We start from the raw sequence: 26,001 nt of genomic DNA, 5'->3' as shown, positions 1-26,001 counted from the left end.
AATAATAATAATAAAAAACCTTTACAATGTCATTGTGATATAGAAAAGGAAAAATAAATATGGGCACAAAGATGGAAATAAGTCAATTTTCAGAATTTGTAACTCTTGTGTTTTCCTCTGTCTATTCAGTATAAGCTTTCTAACTGAAGATTCATGAGATGAACCTTTGAGCTATTTCAGAGAAATGGTGTATCATTGGTTTATCATCTACATTCTCTTCATTAGTAAAGATTCACTTGCACAATTCATGCCAAATTGACAAAAAGTCTAATAATAATGTGTAAAAAATAAAAATAAAAAGTGTGCTTGGCAGTTTATGACAACTAGATGAACCATTTTGCATTGAATGACTTATACGATGAACTAGAGACTAAATGTTTTGAGGGGTGAGACTATTGCACAGAAAAATATATAATACATTTTGAGCGACATGACATTAGCAAATGATAATGTAGGAAACTGCAGATAAATGTGTGTAATCAATTGCATGAATGTACAAAAGCAATCGCAACTTGTTCAAAAGAATGAGAAACTGGTTTTATGATGTGTATAAATGACTACATGATGTGGAGGTTGTACAAGTAGTTTTAAGAATTTCATTTCTGTTTTGAAAAATTCACCAAAGTGACTGAGAAAAACGGTAAATAATAAAAATATCCTTTATGTTTTTAATCCCATTTTATTAACCAATGTCTTTGCCGCTGACCTTCGAGGATCCAATTTAACCATTCTAATAAGCAAAAATTACTTAACATTTGTTCTTGGTTTTTATTGCTGAAGAGTGTTGAACTTTCTCCTTCTGTGTTCTACTGTACAGACGTGAATTTACATTTCCTTCAGCCTGAGGATTTTGATGTGAAAGGGCTTTTTGGGATGTGAATAGAACTTTTTATATTAAAACCAAACAAGAAAGCCCTGCCCAGATTTAAAAAGTAACGCAAAAGTAACGTAACACATTCATTTTCCATAAAAAGTAACTAACGTAATTAATTGCTCTTTTAGGGAGTAACACAATATTGTAATGCATATCTTTTAAAAGTTACTTATACCCAACACGACTTGAACATACGTGTATACAGTAAGTTTATACACTTCCAAAACTGTTGCAGCAGAGATGGAAATACAATTTTTAAATACATTAATTACGTTTCCACGTTTGCTGCCACAGGTTTGGAAGTGACTTTTTCAGTTCTAAAGAAGGAAGTGTCCCAATACTTTTGTCCATATAGTGTACATCGAGTACGCAGTGCAATACATGCACAACAGTACATACTTTCTTTTTCTCCTGGACCTGTTTTCCATAGCACTGGTGATGACGGCTTCTTCAGAGGTCTGTTCTGGATGCGAGACTAGAGGGGCATTATAAACAACAGCTCTGTTTCATTTCAGCATTGTCTGGTAGTTTGTGCACTGTGTATTTTACTTTGACTGTCAGAAAACATTTAATGAGTAAACCTTTCACAATCTCCAGCACCGATGCCACTGCTGCTGCTTCTTCCACTGAAATCTTCAGTACTTCCTCTTCAACGGGCTCTTTCTGGAGGTCCTCTTCTGGATTTAGGCTGCGGTTCTCCTTTTGCAGGGCTGGACCAGTCCTTTGGTTTCTCACAACGTCTTCCTTTATCTCCCGAGGTGAAAACTTCCAGTGAAGTACTTCCTGCGCAGCCTGCAAATGCTGCTGAAAGCAAAGAAAAGGTCTCATTCCATTCGAAAAAGACGCAATGAATTACTTGAAACAATATATAATGAAAAGTTTAACCAGTTTATGGCAGCCGTTTCAAACTTGTAAGACTTTTATTTCTTCTGTGGAACACAAAATAAGATTTTGAAGAATGGCCCTCTTGTCTATGCAAAGATAACCACTAGAACTCGTTTACCATCATTGTATGGACAAAAACATTCATTAAAATATCTTTATTGTCTTCAACAGAAAAAAAGAAAGTCAAAAAGGTTTAAAACAACTTGAAAGTGATAAAATTTTGACAGAATTTACATTTTTGTGTGAATTATTATGACTAAAGTATCGTATATGCCTGATTAAAAGTCTAATTTAAAAGTTTTCAGCCAAATAACATTTAGTCATCAGTGTACCTTTAAAGTTGTGTTAGGGAAAACACTGGGTCCAGGAAATGTTTTACTGATATGATGTGAATGTTTAACCTGTTCAATGTTTTTCAGATGTAGGTCGTAAACGTAGAGAAGGAGGAGCTGATCTGTGATGGAAAGATGCTCAGTCATTGTGAATAGTTCAGCCGACATCTGCAAGAGCCCAGCAGTTGCTTCAGTTATGATTGATTCAACTGAATTAGCAAAGTTAAGCTAAACAACACTTCAGTATTTAACGTGGAGAGAAACTACATTTATGTGTAGTTTGTCCTGAAGATTATCTCCAAAAGCACAAATATTAATTTGATAACAGACCTTACAAAAGGGAACACTTACCAACAGCGCCCTCTTGAGTCAAATCATTGAAAATATTCAGAAAGGACAGCTCTATGAAAAATAGCTAAACGAAAAGCTAGCTAACATTGGCTGAAAGACGCTTCAGAAATGAGAAAAGCTGTTTGACGTATAATTTAAAAGCGATAGACTAAAAAAAACCTTGTGCTTTCCGTTGTAAGCATCTATGAGTAGACTATTATTTTTGAATCAAAACAATCTATAGCTGCTGTTTCTGCAAATATTTAAAACTGAAGAGCTAATTTAACTAGTGACGTAAAAAAAGAGTCAAACTAAAACCTGTTATGAAGATAGTTATTACTATTTTTTTTTCGTTATTATTATTATGTAGAATCTACTTATCTGCATGGGTAAAATTAATTAGATGAAAAATCATATCAGTTGCAGTGTTTTCATTTGAAATATTGTGCTACATGTGCCCTTACATATCTTGGTGTTTCGATGTTTTATAATGTTTTACATGTAATTTACATTAAATCATTGACTTTTACTTGTACTATACACATTTCAAAGAGATGAATTTATCACGTTTTTTAGCTCTTTTTGTGTGTGTGTGTGTGTGTGTGTGTGTGTGTGTGTGTGTGTGTGTGTGTGTTTGGTTAGGTTTCTAGTGTGTCTTACGAAAAATAACCATGGTTTTATTATATTAAAACTGTAGTAAACCATGGTTTTTTGGCGTGTTGACTACCATTTGTATAACCACAGATTTACTACAAATACCATGGTTAAACTATGGTTAATTTAGCAAAACCATGGTAAATTTGTGGTTACCATGGTTTAACTATAGTAACCATGGTTTTTTGGTTTTATTTGTAGTAAAACCATGGTTAATTTTCATAAGCTGCCAAAGCTTAAAAAAGAAAACAAGCAGGAAATATGTTGTGCACTGTCTGATTCTGAAACTGAGTCATCTGTTTCAATGGAGTCTCCTTATATGGCTGTAAATCATATCCAAAGGATAATATTTCTGTGTTTCTCTTTATTCTTCACTTTGAACAACACATTTGATAGTTAACAAAAACATGTTGTATTGCTACAATTTGTCATCTAGATGGATTTCCCCCCACAAATACATGTCACAGCCTTATTCAGTTTAATGCCTTATTCAGTTTAATGTGCATAAACTACAACGGAAAACCACCTCTGGCTGATCTGTTGAGTCATGCAGAAGAAGTATTTCCATCTCTTGTACAGGGCTTGCCTTTAAAAGGGACATTCACTCATGGGAACCAAGCTTTAAAGAGCTTTATCAGAAACACAATAACTGTGGTTACATACAGAAAGTTAAAGATCACATCTACTACTGTTGCCACTCTGGTCCAGCTCAGGCATTTCCTCTCTTGTTGGTTTTGATGAGCAGCTGCAGCCTTCAGAAGATCAAGAGCATGCAGCCGCTCTTCATGCCTGTCTGTTTCTGAGTCTGGAGGGCTCTTAGCGTCCTTTACAGCATCTGTGAGAAGAATGATATTAACTTAAGATATTATATGAGGTGTTTAACCCAGGACCGATTTCCCCCTCATTATCAGAAGTTGTGTAAATATTTACCAGGAAGAGAAGGTGAGATTCCCATTGGTTTAACTGAAATGGTCCGATTTCCTTTAGCAATCAGAAAATTCACAAGAACGGTCTCCAGAACACTAATGCCCATCAGAGTGAAGATGACCACGCAATAAACCCCTAGGAAAGCCACCAGAAAATAATTTTAAATAACAGGAAAATCAAAATTTTTAAGCAAATGGTTTTTAATCAGCTGTTTTCTGCTGAAACAGTACTAATAGATTAATATTAGTAAAATGTGTCATTCATGTTTTAAAAGTGTCATTCATGTAAAACACAAAATTAACTAATCAAATTAGTATTATTACTACTACTACTTAGTTGAATAATTGAATAACCAATAACAGATAAAGCAGAATCCAAGTAAAATATATTAATCTGAAAGGTTGTGAAATTAATCTATGACTTAATGAATATGCCCATATTTTAAGTGAAGATATGTAATAATAGCAGCACTACGAATGCAATTTTTATGCTTTTACACAATAACGTAGGTTTTAATGAAAGCCGAAGATGTCTGCATCTAATTCATTGAGATATTAAATAATAAGTAATGCGTTTAAAAATAATAGTAACAACATACCACTTGGGGTTTCTATGCCAACACCAGGTGGCCCATCTTACCCCGAAGCGATAATTTAAGATTTTGTTACTTCTAAATAAAAACTATAACTTCTACTCCACAAATCCAACAACAACAAAAAAATAAATAAAACTTGAAAACACTAAAAACTTTGATTTTCAACATAATACAGTGTCATAGATCAGTATTTTCCAGAGATGCAAAATTAGATCGATTAACCTCAAAACTGTTATGAACTACTAAATCTCACAAAAATAGTGTAGCCATTTACAGAAAAGTGCCCAGATGAAATGTTGTGCAATCAATGGTCAAGAGATAATGAGTACAGCAGATAAACTCTCACCAATCAGGGGAATATCATTGGCAGTAGAGGGCAGCATGTCTTGGAGAAGCAGCAGTAACACAGAAATAGCCAGAAGCAGAGTTACTTTAAAACCCAGCTTCTCTCCTCCAGTTGAATCGATGAAGAAGGAGGCCAAATCCAGAATAAGAAAGTAAAGTACTGGCATTAGGAAGTTAATGACATACAGCAGTGGTCTCCTCTTCATGGTGATCTGCAAGTAAGAACAGAAACCCCTATAAATACTTTTGACAGGGGTCTCAATGTCTGATCCCACCACCTCAGCTGTAAGGTTGTGCGTCAAATGTGTAATTACTGAAAAGCTTGCTTTCTCTGTAAATGGTTTTCATGTTTACCGAATAGCTGTTGGATGAACACAAAATTACACTGAGACACAACAACTACACAGTGAAGGGAATCCTGCACTGAAAGCTAGAATGTACAGTACTTTTAAGAGTACTCATTATGGAAATTATACACTTTAATTTAATCTACTTAAGTGTGAAAAGAATGCAATGTTTTCTTATACATCACTGCGTGTTATTTACATTACACTTTCATGATATTATCTGAGACTTACAAGTGAAGTGCACAAATCACATTAATGTCAGGACTTTCATAACTATACATGAAAGCTCCTGTCATCGAGTCAAATTCCTGGATGTGATGTGATGTGATGTAGTGTGCTATCTTTCTGCTCTGTACCTTATATATCAGCTGATCCTGTGGCCGTGCTAGAGTAGTGACATTGGCTTTAGATGTATTTATACTAAGGAGTTCCCATTCTCCTTGAGTCTGAAAGGCTTTCTTGGAGCTGAGGGTCAGGAATGAAGAATCAGAGATGGGGTTGATTACGAGCTCGTTGTCTGAGATAGAATGAGACAAATGACCAATACATATTACAATAACTCAAAAAATATTACAATAACTCAGGTGAAATAGGATCTTTAAAAGTCATGTCATGCCAACATCAGGGTCGTGCACCAAATTTAGTCCAAACTTAAGATGTTTTTGACCTTTTGAATATTCTCACTCCAATTTAAATGCAAATACCACATCTTGTGGGTGTGACTAATTCAGTTTCATTTTGATGAGTTCTTCAGTTTTGAATTCTGCCCAACTCTGATTGACATTGTTTCCTGAGTTTCAGATGTACTTGAATGGATCGGAGACTGAAGGGTAAAAGTGCAGCTTTGGACATCGAAGGGAAACTGGTGCACGTTCATCTTGCAGGCCGTGGTCACAGCAAAAGTGTTAGTCGTCACAACAATGCCTCCATTCATCAGCTGGACATACTGATTCTCCACTGTTGCGAACTCAGTCTTGATGCTAAATAGACAAAACGAAGCAAAAGTAAACTTTAAAGGGACAGTTTACCCAAAAATCGAAATTCATAATTTACTCATCCTTATGTCACTCAGAACTCATTAATATATTTCCAATGAAAGCATATTTCTGTCCCTCCACTGAAAGTCTATTCCACCAAAATGTTATGCTTCAAAAAGCTTATAAAGTGAAAGTGAAAGTGAAGTGACATTCAGCCAAGCATGGTGACCCATACTCAGAATTTGTGCTCTGCATTTAACCCATCCGAAATGCACACACACAGAGCAGTGAACACACACACACACTGTGAGCACACACCCGGAGCAGTGGGCAGCCATTTATGCTGCGGCGCCCGGGGAGCAGTTGGGGGTTCGATGCCTTGCTCAAGGGCACCTAAGTCGTGGTATTGAAGGTGTAGAGAGAACTGTACATGCACTCCCCCCACCCACAATTCCTGCCGGCCCGAGACTCGAACTCACAACCCTTCGATTGGGAGTCCGACTCTCTAACCATTAGGCCACGACTTCCCGAAATTGTAAAAGAAATCCATATGAAGCGAGCAGTTCAGAGTCTTTGAAAAAAAAAAAAAAAAAAAAAAAAAACATGATCCCACAAAAAAACTGTTAAGATTAGACAAAAATGATGAGGGATTTTGTTAAAAACATACTAGACATATTTCCAAATATTTGTGATCTGCAGAGCAGTAGGTGCTACACACAGCCAGAGTTCATGAACACTGAATAGACACTCCTGATGTGTAATCGTGGGCAGATGTCAATATTTAGAAATTATAAATTATGTCTTCTTGGTACAGTAACATAATCTTTTCAGAATGCAAAGTGTTTTTTCTTTTTTTATGTTTTCGTAAACCAATAACTGTTAACACAAAAGACCAAGGAATTCCTCATGATATGACCCCTTTAAATTTTTAAGGCCATGTCCATACGTACACGGGTATATTTATAAATTGAGATTTTCCTTCTTAGATTTAAAAAAAAAAATCTTTGTCCACATGAAAATGCAAACGCACGCTATGATGCACTGTCAAGAGCATGCCAAACCAACAGGTGGCGATATAATCTCAACCGTAAAGCCATGTTGGCCAATCAGAAGCCTGAAAACGTTTCAAGTGGGCAGACGTATGATGTCCCTTTTCTAAACCGGGTTATTTGTTTGCTTTCAAATTATAAATTCATAAAATATTTTATGTAAACCATCTGTTTTTAAAGAAACGCATACAATTTGCAAATGTATTTTTTCTTATTTGGAGAAAACTGATATTTGGATGCATTTGAATTTTTTTTTTATGTTATTGCCCCCACACCAAGCTATTGAACACACTAGATTATATAGATATGATTGATTTATTATTTAAAATATTATTGTAAAATATCAAGATGACAGGGAGGACACATTTACACAAAACAAAACCAAACAAAAAAATCTAGAAAATGTATCTAAAGAGCCAAGTAATACTTTTGTAATGAATATAAAAACTTAGCCTAATATAACACACCCTTTCATAGTCATTTTTATGTTAAGTAATCATGGCCAATGAGTTATTTATGTGTAGGACACCAAAAGGCACCTACAGTGATACTGAACCAAAAACTCATTTCAGACCTTTCAGTGATGCTGATGTCTGGAATCCAAACCATGTCCTTTTTAACTGCACAAAAAGTGACTCCACAGAAGTCATCTGGGTTCCATGATGTGAACTCATTGACCCAAGCCTGCAAAGTTATGAGGGTTATATTAACCGTGAGTATTGTGGTCAACCAGTTTGGTTTAACTTATTCTTTTTATACTTTGTTTTTATTTTCAATACGTTTCCATTCCACTTGTATAGTGACTTGTATAATATGGGACATTTCAGCATGTTCCTTTGGTTAATAAGTCAAGAGGTTATTTTATTTCCAGATAGAACTTCTGATTGTACAAGTTTTTCAATCTTGAGTAAAGTTGTGTGGGAAAAGGTTGCGAAAACACTTACATACAAAATTGTGACTTGTATTGAGAGGCTCTGGGCCTTTTCATTCTGTAGAAAGAAATATGAAATAAGTGTTGAGTAAAGATACTACAGTACAACTGCTTGACATCCAATGTCATGGCATTCAGTTAAATCATGCTGGATTTATGGATTTACCACATCCGTGATGGAAGTCACAAAGAGGTCTAGAAAAAGCGAAGTAGGGGTTTCCCATTTAAACACGGGCCGCAGGGACGTCATCTGAATGTCATCATTACCCAAGCCGAGATGTTCCAGAAGTGCCTTGTAACTGCAGTTTCCCGCAGCAGACGTCGACCCTGCACAGATCACACTCCATTTGGATCTCACAGTTACAGAATCTCAAGAGAATATCACATTTCAACATTCATGCTTCTGTAAATGTACTTCTCAACGAGTCCGTCCGTTCTTATATGAACAATGCCAAAAGCAAACTCCAAAATGGAACTATTTGTAGTTACCCTTATGAAAAAGAAGTACACTTAAGCATACTTGTAAAGAGTAATGTAATTAACTGCAACATAAATGTAAATGTTTTTGCACACTGCATGTTTATTGAAATTTATATTAAATGTAGTTAGCTGAATTTTATAGTGTTTTTTGAAGTAGGACTTAAGTATTATTACTTAAGATGGACTAAAGTACATTACATTACTAGTATAATAACAATTAATTATGCATAATTACAAGTAACCCTAAGCCAAACACTAATTCTAACACTAACCATATAATAGGTACATGTAGTTAACTAGTTTTACTCAGTGTACACCTGCACTGTAATAACTGTAATAAGGACATCTTAAAACAAAGTGTAACATCTGTTGTATTTAAAATATAAACTGCTGAATGTACTGACAAGCATTTATCATAAACTAAAATATACTAAAATGTGTATTAATTCATATTGATTAATGTTTACGTCTCTATTGAAACTTGTATGTCACGTTTAAATATATAATTACACTTTAATAATGATGATTTAGCAATTTAGCACATTTAAACTATATTAACTTTAAATGTATTATTTAATAACACAACAGTTAAATGATAATCAAGAGTTTTTACTAGTGCTTCAGTATGTTTAGTCAACACAATAAAATAAGTGTACGGTAAAGCATGCAAAAGATTATTAAAACAATGATTTCATGACTTAAAAGTAAAACTTTTACTTTCACATAAAAAGTTTATAAGGTTTATGTTTTCAAAAAGTGTAATTAAGTATGTGAAGTGCACCTAAGTGCTCTTTTGTTTTATTTTATTATCTGAAAGCAGAGGTTTTAAATATATATATATATACATATATACTCTTAAGAGTGGAAGTATGCAACTGCAATGCACCTTAAGGACAATTAAGCACTTCTTTCACAAGCATAGTAAAAAAAAAAAAAAAATATATATATATATATATATATATATATATATATATATATATATATATATATATATATATATATATATATATATATATATATATATGTAAAATTTTAAGTAGTATTTTGGTGCAAAATCTAGAAGATAGAAGCCAATATTTTTAGTCTGGAAAACTTGTGTGGCGTGCCTTCGTCTTTAAAACTTGGAGCAAAACTACAAAAGTTAAGGGAAAATATGACACAGACAACACACATCAACAGACATTACAGCTGGACATTTAAAACAGACTTACCGACTGAGGCAAGATAAAATATTAGCCACCCTAGATACATGGCAAACATTCAGGAGATGGGTACTGAAGAGATGACGGTCATTTGGTCATATTTATATAGTGCATCTGCGAATGAGATCCATGCTCAGCCTCCTCTTTTGTTCTTAGTTTCACCGCGAGTGAAAAAGCTATACAAACAGCTGATGTTATTAAGTGTATGTGGTTAGTGAAATGGCTATTTAAGCAGATTGTGCTGGTTGCATAACTTTATGGCCATTATAAGTCATGTTTTCAGATTATTCATCAATACATGCATTTAAACATGACCACAATTTCTGTAATTAAACTATAGAGATATATTTAAATAATGATAATGAAAATATATACAGTATATAAAAATCTAATGTTACAAAATAGTAAAAATAAAATTACTACAACTATAAAAATCTTTTTGTTAGTTTTATTACCTTGAGAAACAACTAAATACAAATTATTTTAATTTTGTCATTTCTGTCTACATAGAAAACTAAAAAATCTAAACATCATATATTATGTGTCTTGTGAATCACATACACTCAGTTTATTGTTCACTGAGTGTGTTCACCTGCAAACAGACTATTATGAGTGTAAAGGTAACTCGTCATCTAATGTTTGAATTCTCTGAAAAACTGCAGATCATTACAATGAAAGATCAGTGTGAATAGGCTTTGTGGGCTTCATAGACACCCTTGTGCATGCATCAAGATCAGTGTACACAATAGTCATTTAAATATCATATCGCCAAATCAACACTGAACAGCAGTTGATGAAGTGGCTATAATGCTTTATTGACTCGGTCTAGCTTTCCAAAAGCATATATTTTAGAGCAAAATAGGCAGGAGGCAGGTAGAGTTAATGAAGACTGTATAAATAATAAAATAAATAATAAAGACTGATCGAATTAAAAACACTTCACGTGCCGTTACATCACCTCAAGACAATTTTAGAGTTAGTAACGAAGCTTGAGCCAATGATAATGCAGATATGAGAGAGAGAGAGAGAGAGAGAGAGAGAGACAGTGAGAGAGTGAGAAAGAGAGAGTGAGTGAGTGAGTGAGTGAGTGAGAGAGAGCAATGAGTCTGTTCGTCTCTTTTCCCCAGCAGCCTCTCTACTAATAGCAAAACTGCGTCAAGTACAGCACTGTTATTACCTCTATAGCAAAACGTAATTTCAAGGGGGAAAATGCAAATAAGTTGATCATTTTTTCCTATTATTTCTTATTTTTATTGTCTTGGTCATTGTCATTTTGGGTTTTGGTTCTTTTGCTGTTGTAGTATGAGGTGGGTAGTAACGAGTTACATTTACTTCGTTACATTTACTTGAGTAATTTTTTGGGGTAACGAATACTTTTCGGAGTATATTTAAAGATGGGTACTTTATACTCTTACTTGAGTAAATTTTTTGGGGAAAATCTGTACTTTTACTTCGTTACTGTGGGCGACGCTCCTCTCGTTACTTTATCTTAATGCAATAAATGTTATAAATGCTTCAGTTTATTCCAAACGCGCCGTCTACTTTTCTCTGGGCAATGAGTGATGCCCATTCGCGAATGATTCATTCTTTTGAGTCAATACTGTTCAAAGGCTTGATCAAACCAATTGGCAAACGAGTGAATTGGTTCATGAATCAGTTTGAATGAGTCGCTCAGTTCCCTGCCGCACGCGCTGAGCGTCTGAAGTGGTTCACTCGGAGTTGTAACGTTTAAGAACAGAAAGAGCGTTGAAAACGTGGCTGGAACTGCACTGAATTGAAATCTGCAAAGGTTATTATTTGCTAGCGACGGAGATCCTTATTAGATGAACACCGCGTGTGCTGTCTACTGTTTAACAGGTAATAACTTGGGCTACATTCGATTACAGTACACGATACCACTGTGACATTAGTTTGTTGTACGTGTGTGGCTCTTCCAAAAGACAAAAAATAGCCGATTAAGATTTTATTAATTTTAATACAATCACACTGGTGCAAGTCAGCTGCTAAATTCAGATCTGTGATCGCTTGCTGGCGCTGAGCCAGAGATAGATGCGTTTATACCGCGCTGCGCATTATAACCAATCACACATGATTCTTTTGAGCTTATTAAAGCATTGGCCAATCAGAGGTGTTCAGATGAGTCATCGCTAAAATGCCGGTGCTTCCTTCACTCGCTCACTGACTGAATACCTCTTTCTGGCGAATTCTCTCGCAGGAACAACAAAGTGCAGATGTGTGTACGAATCTTTAATTAAGATATTGATTTCACAGTGTTAACAGTTTCAGTGATTTTATTGGGAGTTTCTGAGAGTGATTGAAATCTAGACTGTCAATGAAAATTATCTTTAATAATGTAAATGTTATTTGCTCTCTTTCTGAACAATGAAAGATTAGTAGCAATATTTAAATCACATTAACTTTCAATGTTAAATTCACATTTAATATAAAGTCAGTCGTATTAAAAATATGTTATGGCATGACACCTATATCTGTTACTTAAGTAAACAGACAAGCTCTTATAATAAATTACATAAATTGGAGTAAAGGATGATGAAATATATACATTTATACACACACACATACATTACATACATTTGATCTATATATCTAAATAAAAATAGGCTCAGTATATATGACCCAAAGTAACTAGTAACTAACTACTTGAGTAGATTTTTTATCCGATACTCTTTTACTCTTACTCAAGTAACTATTCAAGACTAGTACTTTTACTTTTACTTGAGTAAATATTTCTAGAAGTACTTTTACTTTTACTTGAGTAGTTTTTGGGTACTCTACCCACCTCTGAGTATGGCACGATTTTAGACTCAATGCTGTACATTACTGTAAGACACATGTGTGACTGGGGGGTCGTGAAATGCTGAAAACTATGAAAATGAAGTCTCAAAATCCAAATGAACCGAACAAGATCGACTTGAACAAGACGTCAATAAATGCACGCTCATGACCTGATCCACAAATGCATGGAATCCTTTTTGCAGGAGCAATTTATGACTAAGATCTATTTATATTAAAGCAGAACAGAACATTTTTATTTGCAAACATGTCTTGCACAAATCGCTGCACAATCATTTAATCCTGAATCCCACAGACTCAAATTGAAAGGCATTTGTATGTGGTTAGTAAGATACATGCATACAATTGATATGGTGCATGGATAACTGTGCGTGCATCTATTAATAATTTTGAGTCTAAAATCATCCCATACCTGTAGGCTGTAAGGACCTTTGAAGTAACTGAAATCATTGGGTGAAGTGATATGGACATGTGATGCAGTCAAGAGCTGCCTGGAACTACTTTAGTTGTACTTGTTCATCAGTCAGTTTCAAGCATTCAACACCCTCTCGGTATAACAAATATTTTTTTAATTGATTAACAGTTCTAGCAAAATAAAACTGAAACACAGAAACCTAACAGGGAACATATGCAGAAATGTAGTTTGTTGGTTTGTGGATTCACAAACATGACTGCACCAAGATATAGACTGTTGCTGATAAACATGCCAAACTGGGTGAAATGGATTGTTTTATTGAGTTATTACTTTAGTTTCATCCAACACCAAAACTTGACCATCTGAAACGTTCGTCTAAGCTCTAGCTTTCCCATTCTCCACAGAATATTGTGACAGCACTGTACTGTAATGAATAACCATCATAAATCTTAGTAAACCAAGGCTGACATATAGTACTTCCAATATGGAGTACAGAAATAGGGCCAGAAACAAAACTCAAACCAACATACCCTGAAAGCTTGTTAACTAGTTCAACAAAACTTTAATCTAACCAGTAGAGATGATTATGAAGATAATACAAAATAAGCTGTTTGTTGTTGTTGTTTTTTTTCCTGTCCAAACAATAGAAATTTTAAGTAGTTTATGGCATAACTTGCACATGACACATTCTAAGCAGTTTTGTATTAAAAGCAACTTAAAGGAATAGTTCACCTAAGAATGAACATTCAGTCATCATTTTCTCACCCTCATGCTATTCCAAAACTCTATGACTTTCTTTTTTTTCTTAACATTTTTGAACAATGTTGGTAATCTTTGAAGAATGATGGTAAGCAAATCGCTTCGGTTCCCATTCACCTCCTCTGTATGAATAAAAAAATACAAGTCAATGGGAACAGACAATATTTGGTTACCAACATTCCTGGAACTACGTGAGGCTAAGTAAACGATGACCGAAATTTCATTGTTGGCTGAACTCAATTCATCTAATTAACACCCTGAGATCAGTCCAGTTTTAGAAATCCTCCTTTAATATGCATCAGTCGGCAGTTTGAAATCCTTGAAGCAATAAAAGGAGATGTCCCCATGATCCACCACTGCAAAAGTGACCGAGATGTCTCCGCTTTGGAAGGACAGCTGCTTCATGGCATTCAGATCAGGCACTGGACCGTCAAAACTGTCAATGTACAAAGACAGAAATAAGCTGGACTGTTAAGATCAGGACACAGCATTGACGATTTTATCAGGAGCCAGATATATGCAAGCTCATACATTTCCAATTGACATGGCATAAAAAAAGTGCATAACTTAATCAGACAGCTGATTATGACTTGACTAGTACTGAGTACTGCAAAAACATAAACTGACCTTCCAGTATGATCCAGCTAGTGTATAACTAAGGCAAACTGACAAAACCAACACAGCAGGTAATAAGTCAGCAGACTCATTTGAGTGTATTGAGTCGGTGTGTTTACCTGCAGACACACATGCGGGTGTAAGGCTTTCCAGGGTGGCTCTTTTTGAACTCTGCCACCGTGTCTGGTTGGTAAATATCAAAGCTAATCTTCCACTGGTCTGACGGGGACAAGCTGAGAAAACAGATTGTTTAAAACAGCAGTTCAATCATCTCAAACCCTTATTAGACTTCAATTTGAGACAAAGGGTAAAGCTAGCAGGTTACTCGGACAGCATTTCAGTACATCACTTTTTATGATGTTGCACAAAAGCTCATTTAGGAAAGAATAGTACAGGACAGTGAAGGTGGGCTACACTCACCTGGAAACGCCCTCAGACCAGCTCGAAGACTTGATGATGCTGATCTGGTCCAGCAGTTCACCTGCAACAGAACACAACAAAACAGACAAAAATGGCATTTTCCATGAACAGTTCAAAATAGGGCTGCACGATGTGTTGTCTTGCTTGCTCACGAGCGCTGTCTTGCTCTCTCTCCCTCGCTCATATTAATCAAAAACAATTGAGAAAAAAAAAAACACTATCCTGTGATGAAATGTTTTTTGTGTTGTCAAATCTTATGCGATATCCTAAACTGCAGCGATAATTACACAACGCGTGCCGTACAAGTCTTATTCGCGAATTAATGATTCCTTTGAACCGATTCAATTTAATGAATGGATTAAACAACTGACCTGTCCAACTCTGAACTCACGAGACGCCTGAATTGGGGTATTAAAAAAATCTGTAACACTTTACAATAATGTTCTATTTATTAAACTATTTAACTACATTATTTAACGTTTACTATTACTAAACTGCACTTCTACAACATTGTTAATTTCAACATTTAGGCTATAGACTTCATTGTTGAAATCAAAAGTTCTACAGTATTTGTTAACATAGTTGATGCACTGTGAAGTAACATTACCAAACAATGAACAGCTGTGTTTTTATAAACGAAGATAAACAAAGATTAATAAATATAGTAACAAAAGTATTGCTCGTGGTAAGTTCATGTTAGTTAATATGTTAACAATTCAAACCATATCCTAAAGTTACAAACAAATAATTTACTCTAATTTAAATAATACTCTGTTTAAATCATTTCAAATGAGAATGTAAGTGTGCTCACCCCATTTTTGTTTGCAAGAAAAAATTACATAAGATTTCATATCGCAATATATATCGCAGAAAAATAAAACATCGCAATGTCATTTTTTCCCAATATCGTGCAGCCCTAGTTCAAAAGGTGCCCCAAAAACCATATCCTCCCGAGATATATATATATTTTTTTAAGAATGCAAAACTATTTTAATTATTACAAATTATTAACACATATCCTTTTATTTCCATATTATAAAACAATCCAATTCAAAACAACTCTTAAAAAACTAACAATAAAAAGTGTCTACATTACTTAATGAATTAGGCATCATGTACTTAGAATGAACCATTAATATTAATCTTAATTTCTATACAAATATATTTTTTACATTCATTGTTGTTATTGTTAGCTATATCTACAACTATTAAAATTAGTCTAAATAAAAAAATAAAATAAAAAAAAAGATACTCAAACTTAAATTCAGTTTCCGTTTCCGCCACTGAATAAAATTGTTAAAGGTCCCGTTCTTCGTGATCCCATGTTTTTAACTTTAGTTAGTGTGTAATGTTGTTGTTAGAGTATAAATAATATCTGTAACATTCTAAAGCTCAAAGTTCAATGCCAAGCGAGATATTTTATTTAACAGAATTTGCCTACAAAAAATGCCTCGTTTGGGACTACATCCCTCTAGTTCCTGCAGTAATAACAATTACTATAATGAATAATGAAAATTATAATCCACATGTAAAACTATGTGCAGCACATTTTGCTGAAGACAGCGAGCTTCCTCAATCTCAATCAGTTTAATGCTGGATTCGCAAAAAGATTATTCTTGAAAGATGGAGCAGTTCCCTCTTTGTCTGGAGAAGGCGTTGTTTATGGATCACAACCAGTATGTGTATTTTATTATTTAAGTTGGTGCATTTAACAGTTTCTGTAACTTATTACACAAAGGGCAAAGCTGTTTAGCTTTGTGAACTAGATGTTAGAGCTGTGCAAAAAATCGAATGTGATTTTCATGCACATCTCGTCAGTAAAAACGCTCCTGTGATTATAAGTACATCTCCAGCACATGCTCCTGCCCATTTGCTTCTCAAAACTAGTCCAATCGCGCGTTTCCAGGAGGGCAGCGTGTGCTCAGCTGCTGTCGAATCACAACACAGGAGCCGCTGGCCCAATCAGAACTCGCTACGTATTTCTGAAGGAGGGAATTTATAGAACAAGGAAGTCATCAACCCGTTTTTATGACTGTGAAAACAGCGGTATACAGATAGGTGAATTGTGTGAAAAATACTGTGTTTTTTTACACGCGAAACATGAACACGTTCTATTGCACACTGTAAACAAAATCAAAGATTCAAAAAAGCACGAAAAACGGGACCTTTAAAAAAGGTTATTGCGACTTCTCACAATTCTGACTTTTTATCAGATTTGTAAAATAAAAACTCACAATTGCATGTTATAAAGTCATAATTTCAAGATTTCTCAGAATTGCGAGTCTATATCTCACAATTATGACTTATTTTAACTTGCAATTGCGAGTTTATTTCATGTAATTATGAGAAAAAGAGTCAGAACTGTGAGATAAAAAGTCACAATTACCTTTTTTATTTTTTATTCAATTGCGGAAACGGGCTTCCAAATGCTTCCTTGATAACTAATGGAAATAATTACATTTGACAAAATCTATATAAATATTTTATTTTTTAAATGACAAAAACAATAACAAGTAACAATATAAATATAATATAAATATAACAATATTACTTGTTTATTATTACTAGAAAATAAAATAACAATATTTATTGCTACTTTATTATATTATTTTATGGATTTATTATTTTTTGTATGTGTTAAGAACAATAATACATTCCTTAGCATTAACCTATCTAAATAAATGCCCCTTGCAACACTAAACAGACCTGCAATCTGTTAGTTTGAGCGGTCTGTTTGGGTCAGACATGACATCACGGGCTCAAGACTGGGGTTTAAGTGTGTGTTCTTACGGTGTGAGGTGCACTGTCCGGGCTGAGTGAGCGGCGTCACCTCCTGCTCCCACAGATGCACGGGTCTATCTTTCTGCCTCCGTCTTCTCCTGTCCTCCAGCAGCTGCAAATACTCAGGCCAGTTCCTGCAGTGCCGCACCTCTCGGTCACTGTTAATATCCCTGTGGTAGCGATCCCTGTCTCTCTGACGCTCCCTGTCCCGCCGCGACAGCTTCTCCTGCTTCACGTTGACCCTGCTGAGCCACAGGGACAGATCGCAGCCGCCCACCTCCAGCGCTCCGGGCAGCAGGCTGGGGTCTGGAGACGCCAGAGAGACGGAGACGCTCCGGCGAGAGCCCAGGTCTGGGAAAGAGATGCTGCTGAAGTCCCAGCGAGGAGCTGCGCTTCGAGCTTGAGCAGGAGATGGCTGGACATCCGCCTCCATCCACCACGTCCTGTCAGAGGCATCGGGGGACTGCATGGGCTCCTCCAGACGCAGATCTGTCTTGACTAGCTCCTCACTCTGGTCTTCAGTTATCATCTTCTCCTCTGGTGCTGTGTTTTGTTTGTCACTGAGGCCACATGACGATCAAGACAGAGATGAGAAGACTGAGTTAGTCTAAGCAGGATTTAAATATCAGGCCACCAAAACTAATGTATTAATATTTCAAGCTATTCCATCCATTTTATCATCCTCTTGTGAATGATAAATACCATTAGACTGATTTCTGAAAGACCACGTGACACTGAAGACTGGAGTAATGATGCTGAAAATTCAGCTTTGCATCACTAGAATTACTTACATTTTTTAAATATTAAAACTGAAGACAGTTATTTCAACTTGTAATGATATTTTACAATATGCTGTATATTTGATCAAATAAATGCAGACAAGATCTTTAAAAGATCTTACAAACCATAAACTTCTGAACGGTCTATCGGCCATTTACAAAGGCTTCAAATGTGCCTCACTCATAATCATATCTTGATTGTATTTTTTTAATTCGTTTAGAATAATCTTTTTGATTTGCATTCAATCAAGTTCCAAAAAAATAAATAATCAAATGAGATCAAAGTATCTTAATTCAAAGGAAAATTACAAGGTTGTGTATTTAATAAAATAATTTCAGTAACACTTTATTTTAATGTGTCCTTGTTACACATTTTACATGTACAGTACTTACTAATATAATAACAATTAATTATGCATAATTACATGGAAGTAACCCTAAATCAAACCCTAATCCTAACACTAACCGTATAGTATGTACTTGTAGTTAATATTCATATTACTCAGTACTATTTTAATTATTTTTTAACAATATTGAATTATTCACTAATTATTTACTTATCGTGCTATTTATACGATTTCAATCAGATTTAGCTTCTTATTGGTCAATGAAGCATTTTAGTTGTGATATAATCAAAGAAAATAGCAGTGCAGACTAATTTGTATAGTACTGTTTTGTATAGGGATTTGAATACATATTATTAAGCTTTCATTCTAATTGAATGCATCTCTTATAATATCTGAAGTCAAATGAGGTTGGGGGTTTTTCTACCATCACAGAATGGATTTAACAAAGGACTAAGACACAGCTTGTTCCATAAATCAAGGAAGTTCTGCTTTTACAGTAAGCCTTGTAGATTTTACAATAACCCTATATAATAATACATCAAAATCCTACATTTACTGTATGGAACTGTTAACATGTGCAGGATCTGAAGGGGAGACATCACATGTACCTGGACACAGGACTTCCAGAGCGCTTCCTCTTCAGCTGTTTTCTCTGTTTGTCCCATGATGATGCTGGCAGATTCAGCTGTCTCTCATATGTGGACGGGACTGAACTGTGAGAAAGATTAGAAATATTAGATGAGAGTATAGAAATATTGCATGATATCATTCTTACAAACTATAAGAATAAGTAAATGATTGTTACCTGGGGTCAAATCTGTTCACAACATACCCAAGCCTTTTCAAATGTCCAAAAACCTAAATTAAAGAAGAAAAATAACACTTACAGAGGTTTAGAGGTGCACTCGGTATGCTTTGGTTTGTCTCAGTGGTTTTGAACTCTGTACTGACAGTGTACATGTACATCGTCTCAAAAATGAACTGAACAATCCTGAGTGCACCTTTAAGAAGAGTGTTTTCTCATTCAGAAGACACATGAGACAAACCAACCTGGTACTGATGAAGAGTCACAGTCTCACGACAGAAGAACCGCTCATATCCCTCCTGAATGGATAAAGGAAGGTCCCGGTAAAACACCTGCACGTTACCCTGAATCACAAACAGGACATGGCACACTTATAGTTTACACAACAAACACAAGTGTTCTCAACACAGTATATAAGAATGATATAAATAAGAGTATGAAAGTGTCCCCTCACACACTCCATAAGGTAAAGAGCCTCTTCAGGAAACAGGTACTGCTTGCCTCTCTCTGAAAAACCCATCGTCTGCCAAAACTTCCCCTGCAAAACATGACATAATTACTGTGTGGCCTGGCTATGAAGAGATGGAGACTTCATTGTGTGTCTGTGACGGACTCACTGCAGGTGACTGCAGCTCCACCAGTCGTTCGTCAGGGATCCAGACGGCTTTCACTAGATTCCCTCTGTGCAGACGCAGGAGAAACACTTCTTAGCTTTAGTGTGTTGTGTAGTGAGCGTGTGTGTGTGTTTCTGAAACCACTCACAGTCTCTCGACCCTCTCCTCGGTCAGGAGCGTCCAGTGCTCGTCCAGACTCTGCTGCAGACGGGTCGTCTGCTGCTCCGACCCACTGGGCAGGAAGTCTTTCTGACCCCTCACCGGTATCTTATGGCTCCGGGACCTTGCCTCAAACAGCTCTGATGGACTGCATGCGGAGCCAGGACGAACACATAGAAACGAGATATTTAAAAAAATGTGTGTAACAGGACACAGTTGACATGTTAACATGGTCTCATACTGACAAAATACAGATGATAACACAGAGGTAGAGACAGATCTTTTCTTCCATATTGTGACGTACATCAGAGTGAAAAACATTAACAATAACGAAAAATGTTGTTGATTAGATGCTAATATGTGGCTGTTGAACTCAAAACTGGAGGAAGATGAACATGAGATGTCAGGGACAGAGTTAAGATGCAGTTATAATTATATTTAACATTATCAGGATTATTCTTGTAGTTGCTATATATATATATATATATATATAATATATATATATAAACACATGAATAAGTTAATAAATAAGTGCATTTTCATTGTACACCAACTCCTTTTGTAATATGAACTTTACAGATGTAGAATTGTAAATTTACATAAGTATAATTGTATTGCTTTTCCTTTGTCATAAACCCATACATTACATTTCACAATATATAAAAATACATTGATAAAAAAAATTATGTATAATTAGAACCATCATCACACTTGAAACATTTTAATTCTGATTGTGTGAAAATCATTAGCATTAATCATTTTCACTCGAGCGTGCTTGCGATGTAAAGTAAAAACAAGGTTACTTTACAATACTTCAGAGCTGAATATTTCTATTGTGTCACGTGCAACCAAGCTGTAATTGTCGAATTATGCAACTGGTGTGAAATTATTCATCTAGATCCAATTATAGCCACTTACTTAGTTTTGGCAAGCCCCAAGCATGTGAAATTTCATAGCAAAAGGTTCACAGTGTCGTTTTTACCACAGAATGATATCAAAACAGGACAAACTTCTACCTTCGTGCATGTGTGTGTCTACATTTTGGTAGACAAACGATGCTGTGTAGTGTTTGTTTTAAAGGAGCACTTATAGAAACAGCAGTCATAAGTATCACCTAGTCATAAGTATCACCTGTCCTGTATAACACGCTTGGATGGAAACAAATGTGAGTTGATCCTCACATACTCAGATGCTGCTCGTTAAAAACCTACAGCAGATACATTTCTATGAACTGACAACATTTTCTGTCATTCCCATCTGTCACGTGATCTAACTTTTGCTTGCATGCTTGAAGGCTAGCGCATGTTTCCTATTTCCAGCACGACACAGGAGTGTTACTTCTGTTTGTGTTACTGCAAGAACAAAACAATTAACTAACTACACAAGCGCTTAATTAAGATGAAAAAAAATGATGACGGTCACCTGAGCAGCTCCTCATAAACTCTGTGTTTGTGAGGATCTGTGGCTGTGTCTCTGTCTGCCATGTTGACTTCTGTCGGTCTCTGTCGTTTCTGGGTCCTAGTGCGCAAAGAGTCTAGACTCGATTCATGTGATTGAGCGCCGGACCGGTAGATGGCAGCAACGCACAATAGTATACAACGAGTTGTGCAGGGTTGCGGATTTTTGAAGGCCAAAACAAAGAGACATTTAACACTTTCCTGATATCAGTGTGTGTGCGCGTGTGTGTGTGTGTGTGTGTGTGTTTTATTAAATACTTGAAACTAAATGCCTGTGTTTAACACAAGCTCAATATGTTATGTCACATTTTATTTTACAACATAAAATACATCGTTAAAACCTCCTCGTGATTTTTAAAGCTTTTATTTGTCTTGAAAAAGAGTCTGTCAAGGACATTAAAGGTCATGGCAAACAGGAAAACCCATCTAACTTGTCTTTATAAGCACGCTCTTGCAAAATATTCTAACTCATTTTCAGATTTTATTATGATTATTATTTTTAAAAAGCCTGAAAGAGTTGTTGGAAGTGTACTGATGGTGACACTGAAGTCATGTGACCGTGTTCTAGTTTGTTTATGGCCTAAACTTATGGTCTAAACTGCTTTTATGTGTCTGACAAAAAAGTTAATTTATGAAGATTATCAAAATGAATGCAGCTGGTAAGATTGATAAGCTTTTCTTGGTCACAGAGATTATTTTCAACAACAATCCAAAACATCAAACATGTTTTTATTATTTTATTTGATTTTTGTCCATACATTAGAAGTCACTGTTTGATTTCCAAAGTATCCTCTTTTGTATCCTGTGAGTAAATGACAGAATTTTCATTTTTAAGCGTATTTTAGTTGTAATTATATTAAATACAATTAGCTAACCTTTAGAGAGCAAGCTTTTGACTCACTCGAGTAGGATTTAAAAACATATCACGTGTGACTTCTGAATTTCCTAAAAATATGAACAATATTAAAGTGTACTACCATACCAGCATTTGTAGTATACTAAAATATACTTTAATGCTACTTCTACTGATTTCCATGAATGTTATTTATCTCCACAACAACAGTTAGGCAGACCACAACTTGTGCACGATTCTCAAAAAGACATATGAGAGATTTGCGAGAGGAACAGGAAGCCTTTTGATAAACAAATGTGATCATAATGAACTTCTGAACTGTAAAAGTTCACTATTTCTGGTCCACAACAAAAGATAACAGCACGGGGGTGAACAGATTTTTAGTTGAACAATTTAACCCTTTAACTGATTGATTTTTGTTGGTCTTTCTTGACAGTGAAGTGTTGCCCTAGAAAACGCTCTGCTGAAGTGTTGTCAGGGGTATCAGGTGAGAGGTGCGAAGAGTGACGTGTGTTTGGCCAGCTCTCTTTCGTTTGACTTGAATGGCCACAAAGCTGAGGCACCTGACGCCAGCGATGAGACAGACACCTCACAGAGCAAGACACTGCCACCACAGCCGCATCTGCAGCTCCTCCCTCCACCCCCTTCCTGAAAGTCAGCAATAAAGCATGTTTCCAGTAAGCTGGATAGCTTCCCAAGTCCTAGCCTTTGCCATAGAAACAAACGCCTTAAGCTGACAGTGGTGTCTCTCTTGACCAAATGAGGCCACCCATGCAGAGAAATGCATGGCACATATATATAAACTCTTCTGATGCATCACATCCTGTTCTTGTGTTTATAGATGCTCTTATGGGTCATTCCTGCTATTCCTGCATCTTTATATGTTAAAATATTAAACTCACTATGTACTATATCTTCTTTTTCCTTGTGCACAGGCAGGCATACTTTTAAATAGTGCAGTTTGTAACTTTTCAATTAAGAACATTTTCAATTATCATGTTTTAATTGTCTTTTAGAAGTGCACTTATTTTGAAGTGTCGACTAAAGCACGTATTTAGAAACAGTCATGAAAGTGTCTTTCTTCAAGTACACTTATATAGAATCTGCAATTATTTTTTATTTTAATAAACTTTTAAGAGTTTTAAGTGCACATACTTCATACTGGGGCTCAAATGTTTTAAAACTTCTAAGTAAGTCTTTGTCAAGCAATTCTGCATTGATAACATTTTGTTTAGTATCCATAAGCAAATGTAATTTTTGTACATTTGATGTTACGTTTCCTCATATGAAAATACATTGTGAAATTTAGTAAATACATATATGAAACCTACTAAACATTGAATATTTGAAATATTAAATTTTCATATATTATATAATATAACTTTTGGGCTTAAAAAAATCTAATTCAAAAAAATCTAAATCAAATTAAGCAGGTGTCAAAAAAAGCATGCAAAAGTAATGCAATGCATTGCTTTCCATAAAATGTAGTGCAATTAGTTGTTAGAGTATTGCAATATTATAAAAAATATAATTACTTTTAAAAGTAACATCCCCAACACTGATATTAACATATAGCCCATAAATATGTATGTTTATGCATTTTTGGACATACATGAACATCCATCCTAAAACCTGGTAATACATGTTGAAATTATACAAACAAATATAAAAGATGTACAGTATTCTAAGAAAAATCACACACACACACACACACACACACACACACACACACACACATATATATATAATGTTTTTGTTTTAATGAAGTTGCCTATATAAAGCAACTATACATTGTTGAAATTTAAAAAAATCATCATATAGATATTAACATATGAACATATAATGTATTATGGGGATTTTATATGTATTAAAAACTTACATTTTTATCTACCTAGAGAATGTACCTAAGATTAAATTATATATCCCTCTATAGGTAACACATATTACAATATGTATATCTAGGTCATGATATATCTATAAGAATTTGATCAACTTAACTCAAAATCTCCATTAGCATACAGTAGTAGCACACTAGAGGCTTTGGAAACTTCTTTTGGAGGGCTGTTAGGGCTGGACTCCAGGTTATATGTGGTGTAAAACATGAGTGAAAGTGCAGCAGTGTAAACAAAGCAGATTAACAGATTAGTGCTGGAGGAAGCAAAACTTCCCAATGAGTCTGTGACGCTATGAAGGTAAATGATTTGTCCTCAGCGTGGCTTTGTTTGCTAATAGTTTCAACGGTGTCAGCTTCTGCGCTGTAGACCTGTTTGCACAGGAGCCCTTTGATTTTCTTTGATTTCCAGCATTGCGTGGTTTCCTTTGAAGATTTAAACTTTATTGTTCAAAACGATGGACAAAACTCATTGAAATAAACAAGACGTCTTTATTATTAATTGAAAATGTATATAAATTTAATCCTATCCAATGGGATGTCAGCAGCACTCGAACCACCAACTGTTATTTTATCCAGAAATTAGGCAAATCACTGTTTATCCATTCTGAAATGGAGGAAAAAAACACACTGCCGAGTTTGAATCGGATAGGATTAAAATCCCAAGGTAAGTCTGAGAAACGCAAATTTACCAAAGCAAACTAGACTTTCCTAAATAGGCCTAGAGTTGATAATCAAGTTGACCTTTTAAAATGACCTCTCTGGCAATCTGTTTTAACATGTTTTGCGAACCAATGGTCTGGACAAAAGTGGGGGGAAAAAACCAACATCTCTGCCGATTTTAGACGAGACAGAGCCAATTCAGTGCATTAAACAGCGGATTAGAGAGTTGCATACTATAAAAGACTTTCACACGTCCCAGGACCCCGCAGTTAAGCGTTCCTGAATGGGGCGAAGAGAATCACACACAAAGCGTCCACGTACGTCACTGCTGGACCAGGACAGGGGCTGTTTGACGTAACTGACTGCAAATCTGAGAGACTGTACAATGAACAATATAAAACATGTACAATGCCCATTCGAGATGTTCATGCAGTTGTAAATGATTGGATATCATATTGCCATGACACTATTATTAACATAATTCTTGAGCAGTGCCATCAACCTGACACAAACCAGCTGATATACTCCAAACTGTATCTCTTTATGCATTGTTAATGCTTACTGAAGGTTTCCAAACATCCTAGTAGAGAGAGCTTTACAAAAGAATAGCCCAACTAAAATATGCAACCAATGTAATTAGCTGACCTTTAGAGAGTTTTTTTCGACCCAATTCAAGTACATCTTGTAATTTCTATTGACTA

General features: G+C 35.3%; 2 protein-coding genes across 2 annotated transcripts; both read right to left on the bottom strand.

Annotated features, from left to right (window-relative positions):
• Positions 1–3,564: 3,564 nt before the first annotated feature.
• On the bottom strand, positions 3,565–8,000 carry LOC132109964 (5-hydroxytryptamine receptor 3C-like). The gene is made up of 6 exons (XM_059516502.1): positions 7,890–8,000; positions 6,097–6,269; positions 5,646–5,806; positions 4,944–5,154; positions 4,006–4,137; positions 3,565–3,910 (listed from the first exon to the last, which is right to left on the bottom strand). Exons 1-6 carry the CDS (start codon positions 7,922–7,924, stop codon positions 3,681–3,683), a joined length of 942 nt encoding a protein of 313 aa, XP_059372485.1. The 5' UTR covers positions 7,925–8,000; the 3' UTR covers positions 3,565–3,680.
• A 5,458-nt stretch (positions 8,001–13,458) lies between these two features.
• Positions 13,459–21,988, bottom strand: tsen54 (TSEN54 tRNA splicing endonuclease subunit). Its single transcript, XM_059550739.1, has 11 exons — positions 21,859–21,988; positions 20,426–20,584; positions 20,281–20,344; positions 20,118–20,201; positions 19,909–20,007; positions 19,664–19,716; positions 19,467–19,571; positions 17,742–18,292; positions 14,952–15,012; positions 14,651–14,764; positions 13,459–14,352 (listed from the first exon to the last, which is right to left on the bottom strand). Exons 1-11 carry the CDS (start codon positions 21,918–21,920, stop codon positions 14,205–14,207), a joined length of 1,500 nt encoding a protein of 499 aa, XP_059406722.1. The 5' UTR covers positions 21,921–21,988; the 3' UTR covers positions 13,459–14,204.
• Between the last annotated feature and the right edge of the window lie 4,013 nt (positions 21,989–26,001).

This window comes from Carassius carassius, chromosome 1 (assembly GCF_963082965.1).
Source record: "Carassius carassius chromosome 1, fCarCar2.1, whole genome shotgun sequence".
Taxonomy (NCBI): domain Eukaryota; kingdom Metazoa; phylum Chordata; class Actinopteri; order Cypriniformes; family Cyprinidae; genus Carassius; species Carassius carassius.
Note: the sequence above shows the minus strand (reverse complement) of the source record. Positions and strands in the feature narration are given on the sequence as shown.

What these genes read in the sequence shown, in the direction of transcription:
- tsen54 (XM_059550739.1), bottom strand. Translation starts at nt 21,920, where the DNA reads ATGGCAGACAGAGACACAGCCACAGATCCTCACAAACACAGAGTTTAT. An exon ending in TGGAGCTGCAGTCACCTGCA is followed by an intron (nt 20,202 to 20,280) that starts GTGAGTCCGTCA and finishes CATGTTTTGCAG; the next exon opens with GGGAAGTTTTGGCAGACGAT. An exon ending in CGGACAGTGCACCTCACACC is followed by an intron (nt 15,013 to 17,741) that starts GTAAGAACACAC and finishes GTTCTGTTGCAG; the next exon opens with GTGAACTGCTGGACCAGATC.
- LOC132109964 (XM_059516502.1), bottom strand. Translation starts at nt 7,924, where the DNA reads ATGGTTTGGATTCCAGACATCAGCATCACTGAAAG. An exon ending in TCAGTCTCCGATCCATTCAA is followed by an intron (nt 5,807 to 6,096) that starts GTACATCTGAAA and finishes ATTCTATCTCAG; the next exon opens with ACAACGAGCTCGTAATCAAC. An exon ending in AATCTCACCTTCTCTTCCTG is followed by an intron (nt 3,911 to 4,005) that starts GTAAATATTTAC and finishes TTCTTCTCACAG; the next exon opens with ATGCTGTAAAGGACGCTAAG.